We start from the raw sequence: 27290 nt of genomic DNA on the forward strand, positions 1-27290 counted from the left end.
TCGACCTGAAGTGAAGACTAATATATTTTGAAAACACGGCTTTTGAAAATGCATTTGAATCCGTTTTTCTTCCTTTTATTTGACTAAACTGGGTGGAGACCAGGACGGAATGCTGCAACACAAGGCCATCTCTCACCGTCAACATGTGCTGCCCTTGGTCAACAGTTCAAAAACGCCACACATGAGTCATTACCACGGTGATTGGATTTATTGATTTAGAGGAATCACTGAGGCGGAACGGAAATTTGGCTTAAGAATATTATACCGCTCGCTAGTTTAAATAAACGTCGAGCTCCAAAACAATACACAAATCTATCATGTAAACGAAATCAGGGGGTATTTAGTCTCGAATTAAAAATGACTGATTACAATCGGTTTCGTTGTCATTTCATACAGACTTCAGTTTGTCGCATTTTACAGGTTACTTGTGTACAACAGACTATCTGACGTAACGTTCTTACATTCGCATCGGGAAAATGAATCATTCCACCTTATCGACGTTATATTCCCAACACGATAAGAGCATATACACATCCGGGGACTGCTTAGTACCGCCTTAAAGAAAGAAACACCAATGCGTTGCGACATTCTTGAGGACACGTTGAATTACTCACTTCTGGTCGTGGAACAGTTTTGACACTTTCCTTGTGGGAGCAGACTGGCACACATGAATTAGAGCAGCTGATTCAGGATCTGCTATTGTGGGAGAGACTCACTGGGAGCTGTGGTTCAAGCCATCAAGTCAAGGGACTAAAATACATTTGACTCTGTCCAGGAGAAATTCAGTACTGCCTGCTTAAAAGATTCCGCACTGTTTAATTCGCTCATACACACATTCCTCTGACGTTTTGCCCAGCGTACACATTGCTGGCGTGACCAGAAAAAGCTACTCGGTAACACTGAAACAAGGCAGCAGGCAAGATATCGAGCGAAAAGACACAAAATATATCTTTGTACTGTAAGTATCTGGAGCTAGCTATTATTTATGACATCCAAATGCGACAGACAGTATCGACACTCGAGGAATGAAATCATTGTTGCCCTTGACATTGTTGTAAACTTCAATCGAACAGGCTATGCAATAATATGCTAACTAAATGAATTTGTAACCAGTATTTTTTTAATGTATTTTTACCGTGGTGTCGCACAATAGTAGCTAAATATTCGTCTGGTTTTGCGCATGTCAAGCTTGAATTCAGACAACAGGGAAGCAAACTGTAAGTTAGCTGGAAATATATGTCCAGGCGGGGTGCCCGTCCCGTCCGGATCTCCTCTTTTCGGTTGTCACATTGGCCCGCTGCATTCGATGAAAACGATTATTGGGATTATTTGCACTAACAGTACACATACCCATAGGTCGTTGTCATGTTCGGATTCTGTTTGCACTGCCATTTGTCTCTTTTTGTATTGCAGTGCTTTGAATTAAGACGGCATAGGCCTTTAAATTCATAGCTTGGTTGCCCTGCTTGCGGGTTTACCAACATCTATTGACTCATTCTTAGTAATGTCAGCCATCTAGCCTATGTAGTGTAATTTCTCACAGTCTCTTACAGATGTTACGCGAAGAAATGTCAAAATCCCGGAATCTGACCCTTTACTAAGAAGAAAGTTTGTTATTTTTATATTTTGTCTCGCTTGTTCACATCCATTTTATGACTGCGAATCTTCCACTGGTCAGTGCCATCGCTGTAGAATTAAGACTGGACTGTCTTGACAAAGTTACGTGTGCTTTCATGAACTCCACTCTGCTATATTACTGAGCAGTTTGAAATATGAGAATTTCTCTACTGCATGAACGGTCTATTGTGCGTGTTTCTCTGGTGGCGCTTTTTGTGATATATTTACATATTTTGCAGAATGTGGCATTTCAAAACGACCGTGGTCTTGTTAGTGAAAAGTGAGGTAATTTAAGAGGGAAAACCGAACAGGAAGCCAAACCAAAGATATCAATTGATTACAAAACTTACAAGCATGTTTTACCTTGAAGTCCATCTTTTAGAATGTCGTTAAATGCAAGATATAATGTAATTACGCAGTAAACTCATTCTCGAGTAGAGATATTGTGCGTGCGTTCACGTACGGCTAACTGGACATTTAAAGTTGTTATTGCTAATCGGAAGTTGATGTATACGCTGTAGAATCACTCAGGTTTATTGGCTGTGGTGTATCTGATTAATCTCTTTCACAACTGAATAGAAAACCTTTGAAAGGTCAAAGCAGCATTGTAAAGGTTGAAACGAGAGTTGTGTTCGAGATGCAAGAGCATTCTACTTGGTTATAGATGTATATAAACAAAGTGTGTCGTGCCAAGGATATTATGCCTTATGTGTTATTAATATTTCATCGGTAAATGCTAAGCTCGTACCAGTATGCTTAATGCACCTCAAATATTTAAGTTTAGGCCCTTGTGAGACATATAGTCTAGAGTGATTGGGTTCTGTAGGCATCTGTGCTGGGGGGGGGGGGGGGGGGGGGGGGGGGAGTCAGAGATTAGGTGAGGTAAATTGAACAGACTATGGTGCTGGTGCTGGTTGCATGATCAAAGTGACAAGCTCCTGGCAGCCTAAAGGAAATCTTAAAGGTGGGGGCAGAGTTGGGGTAATGCTCTGGCACTTAGCACTGAGGATTACTAGTCACAAGTTATGGCCTCTCTCAGAAGTAGCCTGTGAAATCTCCAGATGAGAAAACTCCTCTGAGTTATTTCATAGATACGGGTTAATAACTTTGGGAATATTTTTGTGTTTGTGTGTGTGTGTGTGTGAGTTTTTGTTATTTTCAAAACATATGATACAGAGAAACTTTGTTTTAGCCCCAAAGTAAACTTTGGCTGCACTTTTGCGTTGTCATGACAACCCCTTGAATGCCTTGAAGTTCTTCACGTCAAGCTGATTAAAGATATTACCCAGGCATTGAAAGAGTGAGGTAGTAGGAAGTACAGTGACCCATATTTTTCCCAAATTTCCCCGCCTGGGGATCAATAAAGTGTTATCTTATCTTATATCCTCTCTCACCATAACTCTCAATCTCTCTCTCTCTCTCTCTCTCTCTCTCTCTCTCTCTCTCTCTTTCTTTCTCTCTCTCTCTCTCTTTCTCTTGCTCTCCTGCCTTCTTAAATTCAGGCTCTGAAGAGAGACACAGGCCCCAGCTACCATGCCGCTCTTCGGTAAATCACACAAGAGTCCCACAGACATTGTGAAAACGCTGAAGGACAACCTGTCGATCCTGGTCAAACAGGACAAGAAGACAGAGAAGGTACAGAACAACCCTCTGACATTTCACTGCTATCTCCACAACAACTCTCCCAACATTGCTTTTAACAGCCACTTCCAACCTCTCTTTGCCAGGTGCGGTCGAACCCCGTCATAGCCCTTTTTCTGACAGCGCAGATCACATGCTTTTAGGTTATCCTATATTGAATTTAGAGCATGAGACTGTCTGAAACCACTAGGTTTCCCTCCAGGAGTGCAGCTAAGGACTGCGCACGCTGAACAGAGAACCGTAATACAGTAGTAGATTGTAAGTAGCGTCTCTGGACGGTCCATTGGTGTGTCATGTCTCTAGGGTTTAGTGCTGAGAACCTGAACTGACACAGTGGTGTGACTGTCACTCTCCTGCTTGGCGGGTCATTCATTTACACCAGCGTGTAAAGGCACAGAGAGACACACTCATACTGGTGCTGCAAAAAAAAAAAAAAACACTTTGTGTGTGTGTGTGTGTGTGTGTGTGTGTCACAGCTACAGTAACACACAGTTAACTGCATAGAAGTGAGTGAGTGAGTGTTTGTTTGTTTAATTCAACTTTAAATTGTGTTTTTATGGACTGAGTTTCTTAGAGGTGAGTCTCGTTTATTGGAGATACATGTTGTAAGTCTGTTTTATGTGATTTAGTCCAATTTCACGGTCCTATTAAACTTGAGATATGAAAAAAATGTATGTAGTTTGATAAGTTCATTTTAGTTGCTCAGGAACTGTGGCAAATACATGTAATAGTATTATCACAGTTGTATTGAAAGGTACAAACAGGTCTGTTTTGAGAATAGTAAATGGAACATTTTCTGTTGTTTCAAAATATGTAAAAGGCAGTATGTAAACATGTTTTCTTTGCAGCGCTGTTTTTGATCAATTTTGGTGAAATATGTGTTGTGGTGGACTTTTTGAAAATGAAAGCAAGATGTTGTTTCAAGATTAACAAAACACAAAACTACAGCTTTCATGCAGACAACGCACTCTCCTTAAACAAAACCATCAAAGTAAAAACGCCTTTTGTTCAAAATCATACACCCCCGCCCCCCCCCAAAAATCATATGATAAAGAATCCACCAATTTTTCTTTATTATAAGTGTTTTTATTGACTCGCAGGATTAAACAATATATCCGTTTTGTCTCTCAGGCATCAGAGGAGGTGTCAAAATGTCTGGTTGCCATGAAGGAGATCTTGTACGGGACCAACGATAAGGAGCCTCACACAGAGACAGTGGCCCAACTGGCCCAGGAACTGTACAACAGCGGCCTCCTCATCTCTCTGGTGGAGAATCTGCAGGTCATCGACTTTGAAGTGAGTATCTTATCTCTACCCATTGAAATTCCTTTACACACCTTAAAACACAGGCAAGGACCGATTTCTCCGATCGGTGCCGAGAGCTCGACAAAATGACAGCCTAAGGCTTGCTGCCCAGTGTAGTACACAGCTTTTGAAAATTGAATTGAAATTATGTTTGTCAGCTGAAATTAAAATATCCATGACAACAAAATATTGACTTGGACAAAGGGTCCATTCTACAAGACTGTTACTGTGAGTGCTTAATTTAGTGTTTCAAAAGTGAAAAACTGTGGCAGCTAATGCAGCTATATTTAAGCATCGCACTGTGTTCCACAGCATCGTCATCAGATATCGCAATCTACACAAACTCTCAGGCATTTTTATGCAACCCGTTTAGTGTCGTGGAGACCTCTTCATGACACCAAGTTAAGATAACTGCATTCCTCATAGACTTAGCTTTTGTCATGCTAGTTAGCACGTTGACATGACAGAGTAAATATAACACACAAAGACTGAGGCTTTTCCTGCTTGTTCACAGGGAAAGAAAGATGTGTGTCAGATCTTTAACAACATCCTGAGGAGGCAGATTGGTACAAGGAGCCCCACCGTGGAGTACTTCTGCTCCCATCAAGAAGTTCTCTTTATCCTCCTCAAAGGGTGAGGGAGGTCTGGTCCATTTGCCAGCTTTCTGATTCATTCGGTGGTGACTGGTTTGGACCGGATTCATTTACGTGAACTAAACATGAATAAATGTTGAACTTCATTTTAAATAGATCAGTTTAAAAAAAAAAATGGAAAAGTAACAGCCTAAAACAAGCATTTTGACAGGTTTGTTTTAGTATCTTAATTGCTGCGAACGAACTATCCCGTTGGCTAATATTAGCGCCGTGTAGCCGTGGCTTCGATAAATGACACAGGATGTTTGGTAGCTTTTGCAGTTTCCAGACTGACGTAAAGTTCTAAGGGTGTTACGACCGTTTTCGCTCCCCCTGACAGATATGAGACTCCTCAGGTGGCCCTGAACTGCGGCATCATGTTGCGCGAGTGCATCCGACACGAGCCCCTTGCCAAAATAGTCCTTCATTCCCAGCACTTCCGGGACTTCTTCAATTATGTGGAGATGTCTACGTTCGACATCGCCTCTGACGCATTCGCCACCTTCAAGGTTGGTCTTTAGACGTATCCTTACAGCCGCTGTTTGTTGATCTTATCTTGAAAATGGAAATGCAGTCTGACATTTCCGCTTGGCTCGAATCGAACGGGTAGAGGCTTGGATGCTAATACGAAATCCTCTTGCTTTTCCAGGACCTTCTTACAAGACACAAGGTTCTCGTCGCAGAATATTTAGAACAGAACTATGACGCGGTGAGTTGAACGTTCATAGAAACTTCTGGAACCGGTCAACTACAGGGAATATCAATGTAAAAAAAAACAACAACTTGTCTTTACTGAGAAGCACAAGACAGAGTCAGAAAAGTAACACTGTACTCTCTATGACCATACAACCAAACATTCTCAGAGTGTGATGAACAGAGTACCATTGCAGCAGTTATTTGCTGTGTTTGGCTAAATAGTTTGTTTCTGGGTGTGGTGGGGTTACCACTGACGAGTTGCTATACACAGAGGACTCCTTACCCAGCTCGCACTGCATGCCTTCCCAGAATGCCATTCACTGAATAGCCTCTCACTCATGAGGCCCTCAGGGGAATTCAGAGAGGGTATGATCCAAAAAAAACTCATTTGTTTTGAGGGAAAGGTCTACATTGGTTAGGCATACCGGTAAAAAACATTTTAATTTTATTGGACAAAAAATGTTCGGAAATTTAAGTTAGACAGCACGCACTCTGTGGGTCTGTTTGTCATGACCGAAATATTTTCTTGAAGGTCTTCACAGACTTAGTTGATGTTCAACCTTTTAGATGCGTTGCCTAACAACCAATTCTCTCAAATATTTGAGTTAAACATCTGACTTTATGTCTCAACAGATACTTAATTCCAAACATTCTCAAATTCCTGTTTCTTTGCGTCCACGCAGGTCTTCAGTGACTACGAGAAACTGCTGCACTCTGAGAACTACGTGACAAAGAGACAGTCGTTGAAGGTGCTTGTTCTGTGACATCTCATTACATGGTTAAGAAGGGAGCTGGTATTCGTCAACCTTTACTGGACCTGTCACTGAAATATTCTTCTCCTCTGTGTGTGTGTGTGTGTCTGTGTGTATATGTGTGTGTGTTTGGCAGCTGCTGGGCGAGCTGCTTCTGGACAGACACAACTTCAGCGTAATGACACGGTACATCAGCAAGCCTGAGAACCTGAAACTCATGATGAACCTGCTTAGAGACAAGAGCCCCAACATTCAGTTTGAGGCTTTCCACGTCTTTAAGGTAACGTCTAAAAAGAAAGTCTATAAAATATGCTCCTTTATGATGAGTCTATGTCTGAGTAAAACTACTGACATGGCGTGTTCAAGTGGAACATTCAAACAGATCAACTTAACTTTACTCTTCGAAATGAGAAAATTCCTAACATGCATTTCTGGATAGAGAACTCATTGAGTTATGGCGTTTGTTGTTGTATTTAAGTGACAGAAATCCTAAAGTGCTAACAGTCCTCTTTTGTAGACTTCTGGGTGAGTGGTGTTTAGGATTGTGTGGCATCTCCAGCATTGTTTATTTGGTTTGCTTCTGCAGGTGTTTGTGGCCAATCCAAATAAGACCCAACCAATAGTAGACATCCTCCTTAAGAACCAGACCAAACTCATCGACTTCCTTAGCAACTTCCAGAAGGACCGCACAGACGACGAGCAGTTTAACGACGAGAAGACGTACCTAATCAAACAGATACGGGACCTGAAGAAGCCAGCCTCTTAAAAATACCCCAAATAGATACCAATCACACATCCTCTTCTTTTTACTGAGGAAAACACACACACACACACACACACACACAAATATATTAACAATAATAATTCTATTTAAAATCTTGAAAACATTTGTCTTTTCATAGTTATGAAGCTTGCAACGGATAGTTCTTGATCACAGATGTTCTCAGTTGCTTCTTTCTTTCTTTCTTTCTTGCTTTCTTTCCAATATTTGTTGTTCTCATCTTTTAGTTTTGTGCCACAATAGGACGTTTGAAAAGCCACCAGTTTTTTTGTTTTCCTGGGAAGAACCAAAGGTTAAACTAAACTCTAGTGAAATGGCTGTTTGATGGTCCTTGAGGTAACCACACGCATATTTCATATTTGCCACATCTGAATGAGATCAGGTTTTTTGTTTTTTTTTTCACAATTCCTTCACAATTCCACACTCCGTAACAGTTTTAGCAGCTTCAGATGGAGTGCATTAGTGGAAGAGCTGCTAATGTATATTCTGGAGAGAGAATACAGGTTTGTTGAATGGTAGGAAGGGAGGTTAGTTTCCCCAAGTATTTATAAAGCCTTTTGACTTTTGTCAGTAGAGAAATTTCTACTGTAGTTAGACTAAATCTTACATTCCTTTTCCTTTTGTCTCTATTCCAGGTTTCCTATCTGTTACTTGCTGCTCCTGTGAAAAATGTCAAAGCTTTGAAGCTTCTCCCAACGATTTATATTAAACACTAAAAAAAAAATACCCCTCAATTGTAAAAATCTATTTTTAAATTTCTGAAATGATTTCAAGGAATCAAAACGATCAGTATTTAGATGATTAAATTTTCTAATCTGAAATTGAGGGGCTGTACAGTAAATCTTTTTGGGGTTTCGAGTAATGAGTTTAATTACACATCTTTGTGTTGATAACAGCTCTTTCTCCGTTTTTTTTTGTTGTTTTTTTTTTGTATTAAACAGGGCTGTGTTATTATTTGTTTCATGTGTTTATAGAAAAAGCTGGTTTTATTCATTAAGTGGATACCATTTAGAATATTCTAGAAAGAAATCCACTTTGGCACTTATAGAAGATTCTCCTCCTGTGGCAGCATGGGGAGACCTGGGAGACTCCTTTTAACGGCAGGTGTAACTATTCTGTACTATAGTATTTGTGCAGTACTATAGTATATATTTGTACTATAGCCATGTACTGAGCTTTTGATCATGACTTTGTTACAGCTGAGGTATAGATTAGAAAAGGTAGATTAGACACATTAACAGCTGAGGACACGAACATACAAAAACAGGTGCCTTTTGTTCTAGCGGTTTTTCTTTTGTTTTTATTTTTATTTTTAATCTTTCTGGTCTTTTTTTGTATTTTAAAGATCTTTCTAGGGGGAGCTTAATTTTTCTTTTTTTTTTTTTTTTAAATATGGTCTTAATGAACATATTTGTTGTGATTAAGCAATGAACCTCTTAAACTCGCTATATTTGAGTTATGCTGTTGAAGAAATACTTAATTCCCTTTCTGTTGCTGCAGCTCTTTGATTGAGATTGAGTTGTACGATTGTCTTTAAAATGAACCAGTAGAGTAGAGTTGGATGAGGTAGAGGAATTATGCTGAAGTGGTCAAAGATGCATTATAATCATAACTTTGCCAATATGTGAAGAAGAATAACATTTTATTATACACTGAGCGTTAACTTTTTTTTGTTCCATTCAGTATGGTTTTGTGTGAAATCTGGATTTTGATCAAGCCAATATATAATGGAAGTGGTTGGGGGGGGGGGGGGGGGGAGGCTCAGACAGGAGTATAAAGTGAAGCGGATTCTATGAGAATCCGCATCTATACATCAATCACCGAAACTGTTGCCAAATCTGAATTCTCATTACTGAAAAAAAGAACAAAATTGATTTTTGTTTTGGATTATAAGAAATGGAGATTAAGCATTTCCTACCTTGCTCTTTTGTTGAAGTTATTCATTGATATTTCACATATCTTACAGGTTTTTTTGTTTGTTTGTTTGTTTGTTTTTTAATTGCACGGTGTAGTATGAATGATTAACAATAACATAACCCTGAAACAGAGTTGGTTGTCAAATATTAAATCTAAACTCATGCATCTGAGCCAAAATGACATACATATGAAACTGTTTTCATCTTTTACCGAATAAGCATATTTGAGGTAAAAAAAATAAAATAAATAAAAACCAAAACAAAACAAAAGAAATGCCTCAAACCAATTTGCTCAGATATTTTCCATGTCTACTGTGGAATTTGATTTTAAAGACCACACATGGCATTTTTCTCACTTAAAAGCTAGTGTACCACATCACCAATAAAACGAATTAAAGCATTAACAGGAATTTCTCCTTTATCTGACTCCTTCATCTGTCTGCATGGATTTATGAGGTGAATGATTGGACCTGTGGTAAACTTTACTGACACAATTCCTTCAGACACAAACACAGCAAACGCAACAGCGTTAATCTTACAATAATACAACTACAACATTTTTTTTTATGGTGCCGTTTATTTTAAAATATACAGCTAACATTTCAAACAGGACACAATGCAGCATCTTAAAGTTAAAACTAATAACCAAATATAATTTTAAAATCTAAGAGTATATAAAACTTGTTTAACATTTACATTTGAACATGAAACAGTGTTAAACTTTTGTCAGTCATATCCAGAGTGCATAAGCACAGCGAAATATGCTGAAACAAAACTTTTTTCCCTCCATTTTTTAAAATTTGAAATGATATTTCCAGTATCGTATCTGTGCACATGATATAGTGGCACTCGGTTTCTCTCTTCTTAGGATCGCAGCCTTTTGGTGTTGTGCAATTCGGATTCTTCAGACCTTCTGTGTTTCACTCCCCCATCTGCAATGGTCAGGAACAGAGTACAGAACAGTCATTTCCAACATTAAATGTAAAGTTAAAACCTATTTTCCCTTTTTTTTTAAACCTCGTTTATTTCCTTTTGTCAAGTGCAATCATATAATACAATCAGAGTTACAACACAAGACATGAATGTCTTAGGGAGCAGTCCATGGATTTCAGGCATCCTCTCAATGTCCATACATAGTTCACCATTCTCCAAAAACAGGAATAAATAGTGACATTCGTCCACGAGCACAGCAAAAATGAATAAATATACGTTATAAAAGAAAAAAAAACATGTAGCGTTCACATTTAAATGAGGAGAAAAGAAATCCATAGGAATTGTTTCACTATCTCTTAGATCACATCAGTAGAAGAAATACGAAATAACTGGGGACCATTTAGTCAAGAATACGTCTGTTTTTAATCGTAACCTTGCGGTTATATTTTCCATGTAGTAAATATCCTTAACCTTCTCCCTCCACTGTGTTACCATGGAGGGCTGTGGCCTCAGGCAGGAGACTGTAATTAACTTCTTAGCAATTAGAAAAAGGACTCTCAGTAGTAATGTCTGACTTTGTTGTCTTTGACATCTTCTGGTAATATTCCTAATAAAAAGTAAGATGGTTCTAAGGGCAGTTCTATATTTAAATGTTTTTCATTTCATTTTGTATGTTTTGCCAATATTCTGATCATTTTGGACAGTCCCAAAATATGAGTGTGTTGTCCCCTACCAGGCCACAGCCCCTCCAGCACTAATCCAAGGAGCCACCAGATTTTGATGTGAAAAACCTCATCTTAACTGTCCGTTCGAGTTCCTTCCACATGGAGCTATTTGTTATTTTATGTCCCTCTCTGCATGATAACTCCTGGTTTTAATCTGAAATTACAGTGTTCATCTCCAATTCCCATTTTTCCTTGATGTCCAAACTGTTATCCATTAGTTCCTCTTCTAATATCTCATATATATGTTATATAATCTTCTTTTTAAGTGTCCCTTTGATTGTTAAAAAATGTTCTTTATGAGACGGTGAATTACATAGTTTGTCCCATTCTTTGTGTTTCTGTTAGTAATGTCTCAGCTGTAGGTATCTTAAAAAAAATCCTGGGCTGTAAGGTTGTGTTTATGCTGAAGCTGTTTAAAGGACGTCGGGTTTCCTCCTTCAAATAACTGACCCAACATGATTAAACCTTTTTCTTCCCGGTGTTTTGAACCCTGCTTCTAATTTGGGTGGAAGAAAGTCAAAAAACTTCTTTCTCACATTTGACTATACTTTTACAGTGGCTTTTACCTACTGACTGAAAACTTTATCTACTCTCCAGGTATCTTGATCCATAAATGGGACTGTGTCTAAGGGCACATTTGGGCAATCACTCTGTTCCTGATCTGTAAGGGTAGAGATTGGAAGATAAAGAGCAGCCTTGGCAATATGTTCATTCACATTGTTTCCACTCGCCCTATTAGGGATAAGGGGAGGACTTCCCATCTTGTGAGGTCAGTTTTTATTTCAGCCATCAGTTTCCCATAGTTGGCCTCGAACAACTGTGATGTGTCAGAAGTTATAATGATTCCTAGGTATCTGAACCTAGTTAGACCAGTGGAGTTTGAATCCTCCTGCTAGTTGTGCAGGCCAGTGCCCCGCCAACATCATTGCCTCAGACTATGATTGGTTAATTTTATAACCTGAAAGTTCTCTGTATTCTTTTAAATTTCTAATCAATGCCAGAAAAGAGGAAACTGGGTCACTGATATACAGTACATCAATACGTCGTCTGCATAGAGGAGTCTGCATAGAGATTTTGTGTTCCGTTTGACCTTCATCTTTTATACCCTTAATACTATGATTTTGTCTTATTAATGCTGCTGGAGGTTCAATATTTATAGCAAAGAGCAAGGGACTGAGACAATCTCCCTGTCGGACCGCCCTCTCAAGGTAAAAAAAAATCCAAACAGCATCCGTTCACTCTAACACGTGACTTTTTGATTTGTATATATAACCCTTACCCAGTCCACAAAAATCGGGTGGAATCCCATAGCAGCCGGTCTTCTACACAAAAATTGTCAGTTCATGGTATCGGATGCTTTCTGTGCATCAAAACTGATTAGCATAGAGTTTTGCATATTTTTCTTGACACAGGTTATAACATTTTGCGTTCTCCTTATATTATTAGTTCCTTGTCTGCTGGGGGTAAAGCCTGTCTGATCCGGATTCATCAATTTTGCTATCATTTTTTGCATTCTCTTTGCCTGAATATTGTTCAGTAATGTTTGGTCGTAACATAGCAGACTAATGGGTCTACACCCCTCACAGAATGTTGGGTCTTTACCGTATTTATGGATCACTGATATAACGGCCTCTGACCATGTAATTGGCGGGTCACCTTTGGCGAGGGCATAACTAAAAACTTTAGTTAATATTGGTATTAAATAATCTATGAAGCATTTATAAAACTCTCCAGGGAGACCGTCCACCCGTGGAGATTTGTTGTTTTTTCGTTTTGTCATGGCTTCCTGTATTTCAGCTTCTGTAACATCTGATGTCATTTGCAATGCTTTATCCTCTGACAGTGAGGGTAAATGTAGACTGGCAACAAAAGCCTCAGATTTGTCATGTGTTGTTTTTGATTTAGGTTCTTTGGACAGATTTTGATAGAACGGCGCAAAGGCATCTGCTATTTCCTTTGGATGAGATACTATTGTTTTGGTATGGGACGGACAATCTTAGGAACCGCACGACTAGCCTGGGCTTTGCGGAGCTGAAAAGCTAACAAGTGACTGGCTCTGTACCTCATCTCATAGTATCTCTGTTTGGAAAATCTTAAGGCTCCTTCCGCTTTATATGTGAAGAGCTTATCCGAGGCCTTACTAATTTCTTTTAGTTCTAGCAGATGTTATGTGCTCCTGTAGTTTCATGTTCTATTTGCTTTATTTTATTTTCTAGCTTCATCTGTTCTTCCAGTCGTATTTTCTTTAGTCTTGATGCAATCTGGATCATTTTCCCCCTTATGACTGTTTTAGATCCCTCCCACAGGATTGATGGTCTTACCTCTCCATTATCATTTGTCTCAAAGTATTCTTTTAAGTTTTGTTTTAAATCTTGCACCACTACTCTGTTGGTCAGTAGCAAGATATTTAGTCTCCAGTATTAGAAGAAATTTTATTTACCTAAATCTGTATTTAACATAACAGGAGCATGGTCACTCAGCGTTATTGGTTCCATATGGCAATCTATTACTTAACACATATACTGTTGGGAGAGACAGAAGAAGTCAATCCTGGAATAACTATTATGAACATTGGAGAAAACAATGAAGTCTTCCCCTTTAGGGTTTTCAGATCTCAATGGGTCAACAAGTCCTACTTCTGAAATCATATCATTAAGTTTTTGTTTTTTTTTTTAGTTTGGGGTCCTCCCTCTGGTGGTGTTCTATCTAATCTTCCATCTTGTACAGCACTAAAGTCTCCCCCGACTACTATCATGCCCTTGGCATTATCAGCAATGATATTTCCAATTTCCTTGAAGAAATTCTGACTATATTCATTTGGGGCATACAAGTTCAAGATAGACACCTCCTCCTCTCCTATTGTGCCTACTACCATGACAAACCTCCCAAATTTATCCTGAATGACTAGGCCAGTGTCCTGTTAAATAAGATTGCTAACCCCCCCCCCCTTTGTTTTTTTTTTAACCAGATGAAGCACTATATACTTGGTTACCCATTCCCTTCTTAATCTTTTATGTTCTCCTTTTGATAGGTGACTTTCCTGTAATAAAGCAACTGAACATTGCAGTTTCTTTAGCTGAATATTTTTTTCTTTCAATAGGATGATTCAATCCATGGACATTATAGGTGGCTATGATCAAATTGTTCATGTATGTATGGTAAACGTGTTAATACTGTCCTTCAATCTTGTTCTCAACCCAAACCTCAATTTCAACGCAATGCACCTGTAAAGTATCTGAGACACAATATATAATTGCATATCTGTTAGAATCAAAGAATTAAGCATCAAATGGGATGGAAAAAAAGAACTTATACAAAGAGGAAATGAGAGGTGACTTCCAAACACCCAACTGATTGAACGAACATCCTACTAACCAGTTTCTATAAAAGACAGCGAGTTGTGACAATAATCTCTCCAGGGAGACAAACACAGTGCTAAGGCAACTATCTGACAGCAAAGATTAGAGTTGTTTGATTAGAGGTGTTGCTGTGATTAGAGTTGCTTGTATGCTACAGTGAAATAAGATAAAATTAAGTTAAGTTGGTCATAGGGCGAAAGGCAGGGAGACACCCTGGACAGGTCGCCAGTCCATTGCAGGGCAGACACACACAATCAAACCTAAGGGCAATTTAGTGTTTCCAATTCACCTAACCTGCATGTCTTTGGACTGTGGGAGGAAACCCAAGCAGACACGGGGAGAACATGCAAACACCACACAGAAAGGACCCTGGCCGCCCAGCCAGGAATCAAACCCAAGACCTTCTCGCTGTGAGGCGACAGCGCTACCCACTGCACCACCGTGCCACCTGAAATGAACTCCTTTACAATAAAAACACAGCAAGGAAACATAAGCCTGGTTTATAACCACTGCTATGTAACAGTTTCTTGTCAGTCTACTTACATCTCAAAGTTGTTCGCTATTCATTTTTCACTTTGAACGAAAATCTACAAGTCCGCGTTCGTCATCATCGATAGGCCTGCTCTATTTGATGGCGATGCCGTGACCAAGGGATTGCGCAAAAGTATCAGTTCAGGCTCCGTTTAGTCACTGGCACCGTTTTACAAGTATCGTTTTAGCACCAGTATCGGAAAAAACTCAAACAATACCCAACCCTATATCGTGTCTGGAGAGACCTCATGTGTTCTGTAAACACTGCTGCCATGTTCTCTTCAGCGGCTGTTTTGCCTGTGTGTGAAGACGTGTCTGTTTGGTCTCATTTATCTTCTTTTTTTGGTCACTTTGCCTTTCTTGTCTACATCTTTTTTTTTTTAGAGTGGACATCGCAGTTTTCATTTTAAATCATTTGTATTAGTTATTTAGAATTAAAACATGATTTGGCTAGTTATTTGAGGGTTTCTTCCTGCAGTAGGAGAGTTAAGTTGCCACTCCTATCACTGGAAGTCCCCACTCTTTTCCTTTTAGAAAGAAGTAGTTCTTACTTGTTCTGAGTCCTCCTTTTTCAGAGCCGATAACTGTTTTTTTCTGCCACTGGAAAAAAATTATAGATTGAAGCCCCTTGTTAGCAAAACATACACAAGCAATATACCAGTAATCTGCACTAAATCAGAAGTGAGCACTTTTACACATACGGTGGGTAAAAAGGTGTCTTGTACTAGACTACAGGAAAAAATCATATATATATATATATATATATATATATATATATATATATATATGATTTATCCAAATTACATAGGAAAGCCTTACAATGAATTTGCGTACGCCGTGAAGTTTGCTGAATTTGAGGTAGGAAATGTCATGTTTTCTTTTGCCGCTGTCAAGGTCAGAGGTGTAAATCTGTTTGATCCCAGCACCATGGATGAGGGGCACACACTCATCACATGGACATTTACTGACAAAGAGCATAGTGTTTTCCTCCTCTTTTATCTCTGCACTCCTGAATTATGCAGAGGAGAAAAAATAAATAAATGAATAAAACAATGGTCACGTTCCATTCAACCGATGTCCGTGACCAGCATCCAATGAATCATCTCCAAAACAAAAAGGTTTTGTCCAAAAGGCATTTAAGACACCCTTAACAAGACAACTGGTGCTCTTTGATTTTTCTTACATTAGGCTAAATAACACAGCATCCATTTAAAAGTAGCATGAAAATACAATCAATGTTCAAAGCCTTCCTGATCTAACATTCCTCTACCAACCTGAAAGTGAGGGCGTTTTGCTCAGCATGAATGATGTATCGGTATTTGTTGTGGAGGCCTTTCTGCCTCTTTTGTGTCTGTGGATACTCTGCATACGCAGAGCCGCCGGGGTAAGCATTATATCCACATCCCACAAGGTACATCGGCCCAGTTCCATCACAGGGGCTCTGAGAGAGAAGACATCTTTCAAATATTCACAATTTACACTTATCGGATACACATAACACAGACCGCACAAAACACATACCTACTAATTTCAGAGTTGGTTTTCGATTACGTATAAACCGTGACAAGTGATACACTAAATGTTACTTAAATGGACCAATAACGTATGTTATTGTGAGCTATTGTTTAAGAAAATCCTTCTGAGCACCTCCCAGCTGTAAGCTTTTTCAGTGGTAATTAAAAGGTATTATTGTCTAAGTGTAATTACAATACAATGGTAATTACAATGTTTTACTTGACTAGTTTTACAAGAGAAAACTACTATAAAGTTTGATTGAGTTCTTAATCTATGTTATCTCAGAATGACTGATCAAACAACTAATATAAATAATAGATTTGTCTCAGTATTTTTAAGCTGAACTTACGTGTTTTCCCTCCGCCCAAATCACAGCTCCAACTCCCACTTTATGATCCTCTATAGCAAAACAACAGAGAGGGAACAAAGAACATCAGTCTTCTCAGCAGTTCTTTCATCTGCAGTTTCATGGCATGTAATTCAACTAACTACTTGTAATTTTAAACTCACACACAGCTGGTAGTTATTTGTACACCAGAGGGACAACTAACATGAGGAATGTTGTCAAATACAGAGAGAATGTCTTTCAGGAACTGCTGTTAATTTGTCTGAAACAGAGGTTTAGCGGAACACAAACAATAAACTATGGACTTGACAAAGATATCACTTAGAAGAATTTGCAGTGGTATATTGTAGAGTAAATGTAGATATATTTCATTGAGAAGAAAGCAATTAAATCAAGGTTATATAATTCAAAATGCCAAGGGCAGTGAACAGTTCTATAATCACTGGGCATAAAACGTACCTGTTCTGTACGACAGTAGCCTGGCTTGTATGACACAGTGTCGTATGACATCTTGGGACAAAGTCTGTGAATTGGGAGACAAGGTTTCTCCATCATAGAACCCATATTCCTCCTGGAGAACCTGAACACTGGCAGCCACAAGGGACAGAACCTTAATCAGGTCTGACATGAGCTGTCTTAGGTTTCGGAAATATGGCTCTATGAAGAAGTTCTCCAAGCCCATTTTAGTGAAAAGTATCCTGTGTTGGTTTTCATCAGAGATGAGGAAGATCCTGGAAAAATGTTTAAGATTCTTCAGGTATTGCTCCCTGAAAAGACCGTTGATATCTGGTCCGTCGTTTGATATTTTCTCCATAAAGTCACAGTTCTGGGAGGTCTCCTCCACAAACTGGAGCATACTGTCGGCCAGTGGCTGCAGGAGGACACGGATGTGCGTCTGACTGTTGCACCTGAGCTTCTCAGAAGCTGCGGCATCCTGCAGGGCTTCCCCTTGACTGGAGCCCATTGCACCTTCGCCTTCCTCCAACAAACTTATTTCTGTATCACCAGGCCAATACAATATCTGACTCACACCAGCTGAAAGAGAAAGAGATAGAAACTTACTATAATGGCTGAAAGACTCTTCATCGTGTATTAAAGCGACAGCAGAATAAAAAAAAGAAAGTACCACGCTGATCATATTGCAACTACAATTTGGAATTACAAGGTACTAGCAAGTTTGAGTGCAACTGATGCAGCTGGATCTTGGGGTAATCTCCAATGATTAGCTGAGCTTAAGGAAATGCAGTCGTGAGGTTTAATTGTCACTGATTATGGTAAAAGTAACATCTGGACAGGCAGTGGTCCTCACCATTAATGAGCATTTTGAGGCATGTGGAGCAGGGTTTCCTAGAGAAGTACATATCACAGCCTTTCAGCCTTGGCCCATGTTTAATAACCGCTATCTGACCCGCATGGAGATCTGACCCAGAGCAGTGCAGACCCAGCACTCTGCGTTCATGGACCACTACCAGTCCCGTGTCTTGACTCTGAAGAGAAGAGAACAGATAGATCATTTACAGAGAAGGAAATATATTCCATAGATTCCATACAATCAGATCAAATCATCCAATCTTCAGAATATAGCTGAGGCAAATATACTCACAGATTCACTGGACTTCTTCTGCTGTGATTCCCTCCTGGGGAACAGTTCCATCCATAGACTAAGAAGTGTGAAGAGGTTGACTTTTGACAGCCTAGGTCCATGACCTAAGGTTAACAGAAAGGTTAACACGAGCCGGTGGAACTGGACCAACAGGAAAATCAAGTAAAATATTCTGTAGAACATATTCACATTTAAGTTTGAACCGGTACCCTGAAGATCATGTAGCCGAATAAGAATAGTATCAAGGGGCAAGTACGATGGGCTTTCTAATTGTCCAAAACATGAAGTATGGTCTCTATAGGCTACCGTAGTCTCGAGAAACTGCGGATGTTCGGAATATATGACAGGGTTTGTAGTAGATGAAACAGTGACGTTGCCCAAGAACGTCTTCCTCACAGTGAGTGAAACTCATATTTGTTGCAGTAGAAAATTATTATACTCTCAAACTTCTGTAGGTACACAACATAGCCCATCAATCATGTTTACCACTGTATAACTGACGGCTCTCAAAGAGCACGGCTTTGACCGCATCTGCAATCCGGATCTAACCTTGTACTTGTACGGTGCTCGTTTGCGTGCTTGTCTCCGTCATATTGCAGGCGGCTTCGCCGTTACAGATATCACGGAGTTCGTCGACCTCCTGTTTCGGCTGTTCATCTGTTTTATCAGATGTTTCCATTCGATCGTAATGTAGACCGTGGTCATTCAAATTTGTCTTGGATCAGCTCTGTCTCCCTCCTTGTCATACTCTTCCTATTTAGTTTAACGTCAATCCATAGGCGGAGCCAGCACCGAAAGCCATGGTTGCCAGATACGGAATAAAAATTCCCCTGTCCGATGCTTTAATTATAGCTCAGTGCCTTTTTTTCCAAGGTGATTGACAAGATTTCCTGAACATGAGCTTACCATATGTAATTTAATACACTTCTAATGTTTTATTAACTTTAGGGAGTGGACGAAGCGGTGTATTATTACGCTGTAAATTTTATGTCTGAGGAAACTGTTTTGAGTAAAAAGTTTTGCGGGAAAAAATTACATATAGTGTCTGTATGTGTGTGTGCGTGCAAAAGTAATGAAGCCCCCCAGAGTTTTGAATTATCTTCAATATATAATATATATTGTGCTATTGCAGTTTTTGAGCGTGTTGTGTGTGTGAGTGTGTGATTCATGTTCTATAACCTAGAAGAAACAACATGGCACATTTCATGCTTATATTATTTTTTATGTAAATTACATCTAATTAAAGGACATTGCAAAATCTACACAGTCTTTAAATTTGCAAAGAACAAAATTACACTGTGGCTCAATATACAAGCTCCAGCTGAATCACTGAAAATACACTTGCATATATCCAAAAATATATATATATATATATGTATAGAAATGTAACAGAACACAATGCAAAAGGCATAGTAATTACTTTTGATGTGCAAACATCCTGCATGGATGCCTGTCATGATAGCGCCCCTGTAACTAAAGGGAAACTATCAGAGAGCTCTGTAAGCGCCTGTTGAATAAACAGCCCTAAAGCAACAGAGCTGCAAATGTTCAAACCAATACATATGTCTGTAGTAGCAGGCAAGATAAGTGGAGAAAAAAAAAAAAACTTCAATGGAATACGCTGTCAAATTCACAGCTCAAAATGGCAAACAGGAAAGAAAACACAGTGGTTCTTATCCCAAGTGGTAACAAATATAAACAGTGGACCATCCACTATGTTAATCTGGGGGGGAAAAAAAAGAACAGAAAAATGCCCTTAAGACGAATGTCAAATTCAGTTTTGACTTCAGTTTTGGTCATTCATACACCTCTCTGAAAACACACTGTGCCTACACAGAGAACACAAACACAGTCTTTTGCTGATTCTTACTGTGTTGGTAGTATTTTGCACTCCATGCAAGACAACAGGCACAACCATGAAGGAAGTGCGGCAACATTAAGTTATCAAAATGTAATAAAATGTAATCTTTACGATGCACTGCATCACACCCAAAAAGCTATTTTAATAGTGAGCCAGACTTTCTCCCTCATGTAACCAGAGGCAAAAGAATTTGCTGAGGAAGGGAAATTGTGATGTCCATTAAACCCACAATCACCCCATCACTTGATTGCATGCACAGATCCAAAAGGGGAAAAGCCTCACCCAAAACACAAATACCAATGTTATACCACAGTCTGTTAAATAAGACCAGTAACATTTGCCCATCAGGTTTAAACATGATGTGTGTGGAAGGACCTGCTCCACTCTTCACGCTGCCCCCAGGCTGTGTGGAGGACTATGTGCAGTAACAGATGGGTTCCTTGGCTAATCCGGTTGAGGGAACTTTGGCTAAGGCCTTGAGCTGGCGGTTTAGTTCTTGAAGGCTCCGCAGCGGCTGGCCCTGCATATGAATTCCTTGAGCATGTTTCCGTCGATCTGCCAGAAAGCCGTCGTCTGAGTCACCTCGGTCAGGTGGTTAACGCAGAACTTAAAACAGAACTCCTCCAAGTCCTACAGACCAAAGAAGCAATCGTTATCACCGTTCAATTTCAATACACCTTTTGTAGCAGTATAATGATGGCCCACACATTTTAATTTTTGTTCTCTGAAAAGAAAAGTCTCCCTAAATATGGTAGTCAAATTAAGACAACATATTCATACTCAAACAGTAGCAGATTAGAGGAGGCCATGTACATATTTATTATTATTATCATTATTAGTATTATTATTATTAATCTTAAAATGAATCATCTTATTTTTAATCTCATAATGAATTTACAGCAACTGTCATTAAATCCAAGGATAGAGTCTGAACTGGTCATAGTAACCCTTAAATAGCTTTAGTGATTTTAAGATTAGCCCTGGATGTTTGCTTTCTAGAATTTGAGGAGTGTAGACTGTAGACTGCGTGACAAATACACTAACCTCTGCGTCATATCGAACTGCAGCAGACAGCAGAGAGAAGGCATTCTCCACAGTGATGCCTCTCTTAATGATATGTTGGCAGAGTCGCTTCAGCCGGTTTTCACAGTACGATGTTGCCAGATCCAGAAGTCCTGAAAGCAATGAATCGTTATTTATATATATTATATATATATATATATGTGTGTGTGTGTATGTGCATATGTGTGTGTGTGTGTGTGTGTATGTATATGTATATAGGTTAGGTCTTCTTGGCTTGATATCTTAAGCTCTGCTGTTGGCTTAGAAAATCTGAATCACATCCATATTTCATATCAGAATATGTAGCACTGTGTTTGTTTACAAAGCGAAATGCTTATTACTTTTCTCACTTCCAAACAAGACATGAACTGATTAAAAAAAAAAAAAAAACTGTCAAGGAGCTAAAACATGAGGTGAGATCTTTACGTTATGTTATGAGTGAGTCAGTGAACTCACCGATGGCGTCCTCCGGAGGCAGGTCTACGTTATCCGTGTAAAGGAACTCGAGGAAAGAGCGGTAGACTGGGTAGGAGAACTGGTCGATTTCAATCACCTCTTTCATATCTTCATTCCAGTGAGACTGGAACATGGACCTGAAGTGTTCACACCTGTGTGGAAACAGTGACTCAGCAATGGAAGAAAGAAAACCCCATACCAGCACAGCTGCCCAAACAGATCACACGGTTGAGACCCTTTAAACTGGTACTACAGACTGGTTCCTGACAGATCTCGGGTTTGTTACATCTCACTTAAACTGGCTCCTGACTTACTGCTGATTAATAGAAGTGTGAACTATTGTGACCTTGTGCTAAGTGTTGTAATGAGGAGTTACCTGATTTTCAGAATCGCTTTGTGGACGTGGATGTATTTCCCATCCACGCTAAACTTAAGGTCTGAAGTTTCGGGGTTGTCAAATTCTTTTTTCAAAGACTGGGCCACAGTCAAGAAGTCGTCATGGTCTAGGACCAAAAATGAAAAGATGAAAAAAGAAAAAAAAATAGAAAGGGGAAAAAAAAAAAAGACTGAGTGTAGTCCAAGTACAGATAGAGATCGTAGGGCTACGGTTATACATATTACATAACCAGAAATCCTGCAATGCAGTAGCAATGCTACATGCATAATTATAGAAAAATACTTCAAATAACCACACTCACACATTTAAAAAAAAAAAAAAAAAATCACATTACAAAAGGTTTGTCAAACTAATACTAGAAACTTATGATTAAGTGAATGGGCAAAGTCCTGTGTCCACTCATATTGACACAGCTAGACACACACGCACCGGTAGAGAGCAGACGCCACATGACCGAGGGCGTGGCGAAGCAGGCGAAGACGTCGTCGGTGCAGGCGAAGTGCGTGAGGTGCGGCAGGACGATGGACTGGCCTCGACACTGCCCCCACATGTACACCTGACCGCTCTGGGTTTTAGCCGCAGACGTGTGCGTGGAGTGGCAGGCTGCGACCTCCACGATCCTGGCGGAGGGAGCGGGGGGGGGGGGGGTGGGGGTGGGGGGGGGGGGGGGACAGGACGTAAGCGCCCGGGGTGTAATTCCGTGCAACCAGAGGGCAGCAACGTGCCGCAAAAAAAGGCCGCCGTCAAACCGGAGCTTAAAGTATTTCTGACGGCTTAGCAGGAGTCAAACCGGCCCTTCGACTGCTGGTAACGTCTTAGCACAGTTCAGCGTGCGCTGCATTTGAAATACCGCTGACAGAATCAGCGTGTAGTTATTTACTAGAATATTGTATCAGATGACACACATGGGTTATGTTGGAGCGAGAGTGATGACCTTATGTCACCACGTCTTTATTGGACCGCGACAGCAGTCATACGGCCAAAGCTTTGTATTATCCGCTATAAATATATTAAACAGATACCAAATATTTTCCTTAGAACCTTGATAAAAATATACTGAAGAACAAAAGTGGGTTCGAAAAAACATATCGGAGACTTTTGTCACTAAATTTCTGTTTCTAAACAGTAAAACGTTAGACACGGTGACACTGAAGTATGTCCAGAATGCTTTTACACAATTGGCCCAAAGTCACTCAGCTTTACAGTCGCATGACCCTCAAAACAGGAAAGCTGACTAACAGGAAACTCCCACAGGCTAACAGGAAGCATGGCTGAGAATCAACAATCCAGACTGACTTGGGCTTTCGAGCTGGCCATGACCCCATTTTATACCACACGCTGTTGTTTTGTTTTCTGGGTTGTAACCTTTAAAGAGATTCCACAAAAGAGCTGCACTGAAAATACTGATGTCCACAAAAAAAAAAAAAAAATGTACGATTACGACGACCCTCCAGGCATTGTTGGTACAGTTAAGCTACACGCAATCATGTAAAATAAATCACACGGCAAAATACTTTCACTGAGTCAATAAGCTGAATCAAACAGATGCAAACTTTCAACAGCAGAGCTTTCAATTGTTAAATAAAAGAAGTCGAACGACGTAGCATATATGTAACATTTAGCGTTTAATAAAATTTATCATATGACATTAAGACCTGTGACTCTTAATTCTGGTACTGCTTTGAATAACCCCTAAATTAATTATTACATAATTACTAATTATTATATATAAGAATTATGCCCCCCCCCCCAACAGCTGCTGTCTCACCTCTCCTTCTCTGCCAGAATGGGAACAGGACTGAGCTGATTAATTTTGTTGCCTGTGCCCAGTTGGCCATAAGTGTTAGAACCCCAGGCATACAACAAACCCTCATCTGTCAAGGCAAGGGAGTGTGCGTAGCCACAAGCAATCTGGAGAGAGAGAGAGAGAGAGAGAGAGAGAGAGGAAGATCAACAAACATTAGACAACAGCCCTAAAGCCTGGGCCGTAGGAAGTGACACACTTAAGGGGGGAAAAAAAAAAGCTGCGACGCTAACGCTAGCCTACCATTGTTCTCTGAGAATGTTCCTAATACGGTTATTTTCAGCTTTACAGAGCAAATAAACAAGCCCTCTATCACGAGTGTCTTTGTTTTTTTTTTCCCTGTCTCATCTGTGTTCTCTCTCATGTAACTGTCATGGTGAGTGTCAACATAAAGCACATGTAAGACAAGTGAAGCATTTCCATACTATTCAGACATATTATGAAGCATGTCAGATGGAGATGTGTTCAGTCTCACCTGCAGTACACACAGACCCTGTAGTCCGGCCAGACGACAGGGGGTCAACTGGTTCCCATTGTTACCCAGACCCAACTGGCCGTTTCCATTATAACCCCATCCATACACCTGTAAACACACACACACACAGTGAGGGACAGCTGTAAACACCTTAACGTAAGACAAAAAGAGAGAAATGTTCACATTAATGAAATACTTTGTGTCGGGAACCACTGAAAGCTTTAAATAGCTGAATCTGGACTGCTGTCCCAATGGCAAAAGTAATGTGTTATTTTCTGGTGGGAGACAGATTACAAAGCATTGCAAGGGAACATATTTCTTCACAGCTGTCAGCCCAGATGCAGTATAATGCATCTCCCAACAGGTCTGACTAAAATGGAAGTCTCTCAGCAGACCGTCTGCATCTAGTTTTAGTCAACGTAAAGCTTTCACCGAAGACCAAAAGCTGCCTATGGCCTTGTCTGCGATGGTATAAACTACTCATGTGAAAAAGTTCTAGAGCCTTCTACCACCACACAGGCAGTGGAGCTCTGGGTAATGATGTGAGGCAGTCGCTGTGCTCCTTACCTCGCCATTGTCCACCACAGCCATGGAGGAGGTCTGGCCACAGGCAATGTTCACCACTACCTTATTCTGCAGACAGCTGGATACTTTACGCGGAGTCGGCTGATTGGCGGTAGACCCAGAACCCACCTGTCCGCAGTTATTGTAACCCCAGGCAAACACCTGAGATTGGAAAAAAAAAAAAAAAAAAAAAACACACACACACACACACACACATCATAAAATAACAAATATGGGGAGAATTTGCCCTAATAATGAAAATTCGTCGTTTGATGAGCAAAGCATCTATCTTTACATGAGATCTAAGTCTATTCAGTTGCCAAAACACAGCGAAAGGTTATATACGCAAAACACTGGTATTATCATGTGAAAACAAACACCGTTAAGTGAGATACACTGATACACTGAGGTACACAGTTTTGTACCACATATTGTTGCATGACGATTTTTTTTTTTTTTGATGTGGCGAGAACAATACCTTGAGGCTTAGTGCTACTAGTCACATGCTCCTTATTACAGAGCTAAGCAGCTCATTCATCTGGTGAAGGGATTGGGGTGTGTGTGTGTGTGTGTGTGTGTGTGTTGGGGGAGGCACTTTGAGCTGCAACCCAACCAAGGCTATTTAATACGCACGTAAGCGATATATCTCCACAGGCTTTCACGGCTTTCACAGAACCATGTAAAAGGAGAAGGCTAATCTAGGGACAAGGGAAAAGAACAAGTGGGACAGGGAAAGGGTTCGCGCCGAGATTGCAAAACTAATCTTTTAAATGTTAGTGAATGAGGCCCTACCAAAGAGTGTTTAGGCAATCCCTCTTCAGTCTTAAAACTAACACAGGGCCTCTTCCGCTACCATTTTGATTAATACCAGCACTTTACGTTAGTCTGTGTCCCGACCTGAACCTTTCAAGTAAAAGCCACTTCGAGTATTCGCAACGGAAACGTACAATTACATGGAAACGAGGAATTCGGGGCTTTTTTTTTTTTTTTAAACCATTACTTGGAAACAGTTACAAGGACTGAAGCTGCCTTTTGGGGGGGGGGGGGGGGGGGGCGGTTATATTAATGTGATTAAGGCTGAGTGAAGCTGAGCTGAGTGCTGTGTGAGATGACTTGAGGTTTGACATTGAACGGGCCATACCTCTCCGTCATGTGTAAGTGCCACCGAGTGGTGTGAGCCGCAGGCTACCGCTGTTATCCTCTTGCTCTGTAGGTTTGTGGCCACCAGGACCGGTGACACGCCCTGATTGGTCGCCCCGTTGCCCAGCTGACTGTATCCATTGTGTCCCCATGCATACAACTCTCCCTCTGTCAAACAGTTATAATAGTAATAGTTATATTACTATTATAATGGTTATAACAGTAATAGTTATAATAGCAGTAATATTTAAAAGGTCTATGGTACTTGATGTGTAAAAGGAGAAGGAGCTCTTTGAGTATTGGTCTTACAGAGACAGAGCACACAAGCATAAAGGTGTGACACAAATACTGAGAGATGATGATGATGATGATGATCACAGTGATGAAGCTGAATTTTTTTTACCCTCTGTAGCAAGAAGAACATGGGGTCCGCTGCCATAGCTGAGACTAACCACCTTCTTCCCGGTCAGACAGTCCAGTTTTTTGGGGACTATGGTGCTTTGGCTGTCCCCTGTTCCCAAGCAATTACTGCAGTTCAGTCCAAACACGAAGACCTGCGGTTATTCAGATGAGACCAGTCATTTTAAGAACTCAGTCAAGATGAGGACAAAACGGTGGAGCGTCTGTATAATACAATCAAATGGGTTACATTAATGCCTAAACAGGCATGCAGCTACTAAATCTTCACATGTGAACACATGCAAATATGTACTTTTTACATGCAAATATCCTCGGAGTGAACAGGAGAGGAAGCCGGAGCGTTCACCTCATCGTCGTGAGTGATGTAGATGGCTTCATTGGCGGAGGTGCCGAAGACACAGGCCTGACGAATGGAGGCGATCTCCTGTGCCCCCATAAGGCTGAAAAGGGGCCATTTACTCACATCCAGCATAGCTGCACTCCGCCTCACTCTCACAGGGTCCGGGGATGGGCCGGGGGCAGGGGCAGGGGCAGGAGAGAGGGTGGAGGATGTGCCCCAGATGCTGTTGCTTCTGATACTGGACAAGGGTTACCAAGTTTAGAAACACTGTGCTCGGATTTTTTTATTTCAAATATTTATATTTCAGACAGTTAGGATTAATTCACAGGTTTGTACCAGCTGCACGGATTGTGGCAGCCAAGCCAATAGGGTGCTGATGTTTGAACATTTTAAAAACATGCGTGCACGTGCACGTGCAC

The 27290-nt window shown here is 40.3% G+C and overlaps 3 protein-coding genes across 4 annotated transcripts; 1 reads left to right on the forward strand and 2 right to left on the reverse strand.

The window, feature by feature from the left end:
- Positions 1-654: 654 nt before the first annotated feature.
- Positions 655-9148, forward strand: cab39l (calcium binding protein 39-like). Its single transcript, XM_030780091.1, has 9 exons — positions 655-958; positions 3120-3252; positions 4390-4554; positions 5078-5196; positions 5536-5704; positions 5845-5904; positions 6575-6640; positions 6780-6923; positions 7230-9148. The coding sequence occupies exons 2-9, from the start codon at positions 3151-3153 to the stop codon at positions 7407-7409; spliced, it is 1005 nt and encodes a 334-aa protein (XP_030635951.1). The 5' UTR covers positions 655-958; positions 3120-3150; the 3' UTR covers positions 7410-9148.
- A 996-nt stretch (positions 9149-10144) lies between these two features.
- Positions 10145-19063, reverse strand: cdadc1 (cytidine and dCMP deaminase domain containing 1). The gene is made up of 9 exons (XM_030780675.1): positions 18902-19063; positions 18353-18456; positions 18059-18236; positions 17209-17784; positions 16753-16802; positions 16163-16329; positions 15708-15897; positions 15440-15488; positions 10145-10272 (listed from the first exon to the last, which is right to left on the reverse strand). Exons 1-9 carry the CDS (start codon positions 19029-19031, stop codon positions 10205-10207), a joined length of 1512 nt encoding a protein of 503 aa, XP_030636535.1. The 5' UTR covers positions 19032-19063; the 3' UTR covers positions 10145-10204.
- Positions 19064-19778: 715 nt separating this feature from the next.
- Positions 19779-27081, reverse strand: rcbtb1 (regulator of chromosome condensation (RCC1) and BTB (POZ) domain containing protein 1). 2 transcript variants are annotated; one of them, XM_030780051.1, is made up of 11 exons: positions 26878-27081; positions 26515-26665; positions 26113-26279; positions 24975-25133; positions 24408-24515; positions 23897-24039; positions 22558-22748; positions 22108-22234; positions 21732-21883; positions 21258-21388; positions 19779-20843 (listed from the first exon to the last, which is right to left on the reverse strand). In XM_030780051.1, the coding sequence occupies exons 1-11, from the start codon at positions 27001-27003 to the stop codon at positions 20703-20705; spliced, it is 1596 nt and encodes a 531-aa protein (XP_030635911.1). In that variant the 5' UTR covers positions 27004-27081; the 3' UTR covers positions 19779-20702. The 2 variants fall into 2 exon arrangements, with proteins under 2 accessions (XP_030635911.1, XP_030635910.1); XM_030780050.1 differs by having other exon boundaries at positions 22108-22297; positions 22528-22748.
- Between the last annotated feature and the right edge of the window lie 209 nt (positions 27082-27290).

Source organism: Chanos chanos, chromosome 7, assembly GCF_902362185.1.
Source record: "Chanos chanos chromosome 7, fChaCha1.1, whole genome shotgun sequence".
In the NCBI taxonomy this organism is placed as follows: Eukaryota; Metazoa; Chordata; class Actinopteri; order Gonorynchiformes; family Chanidae; genus Chanos; species Chanos chanos.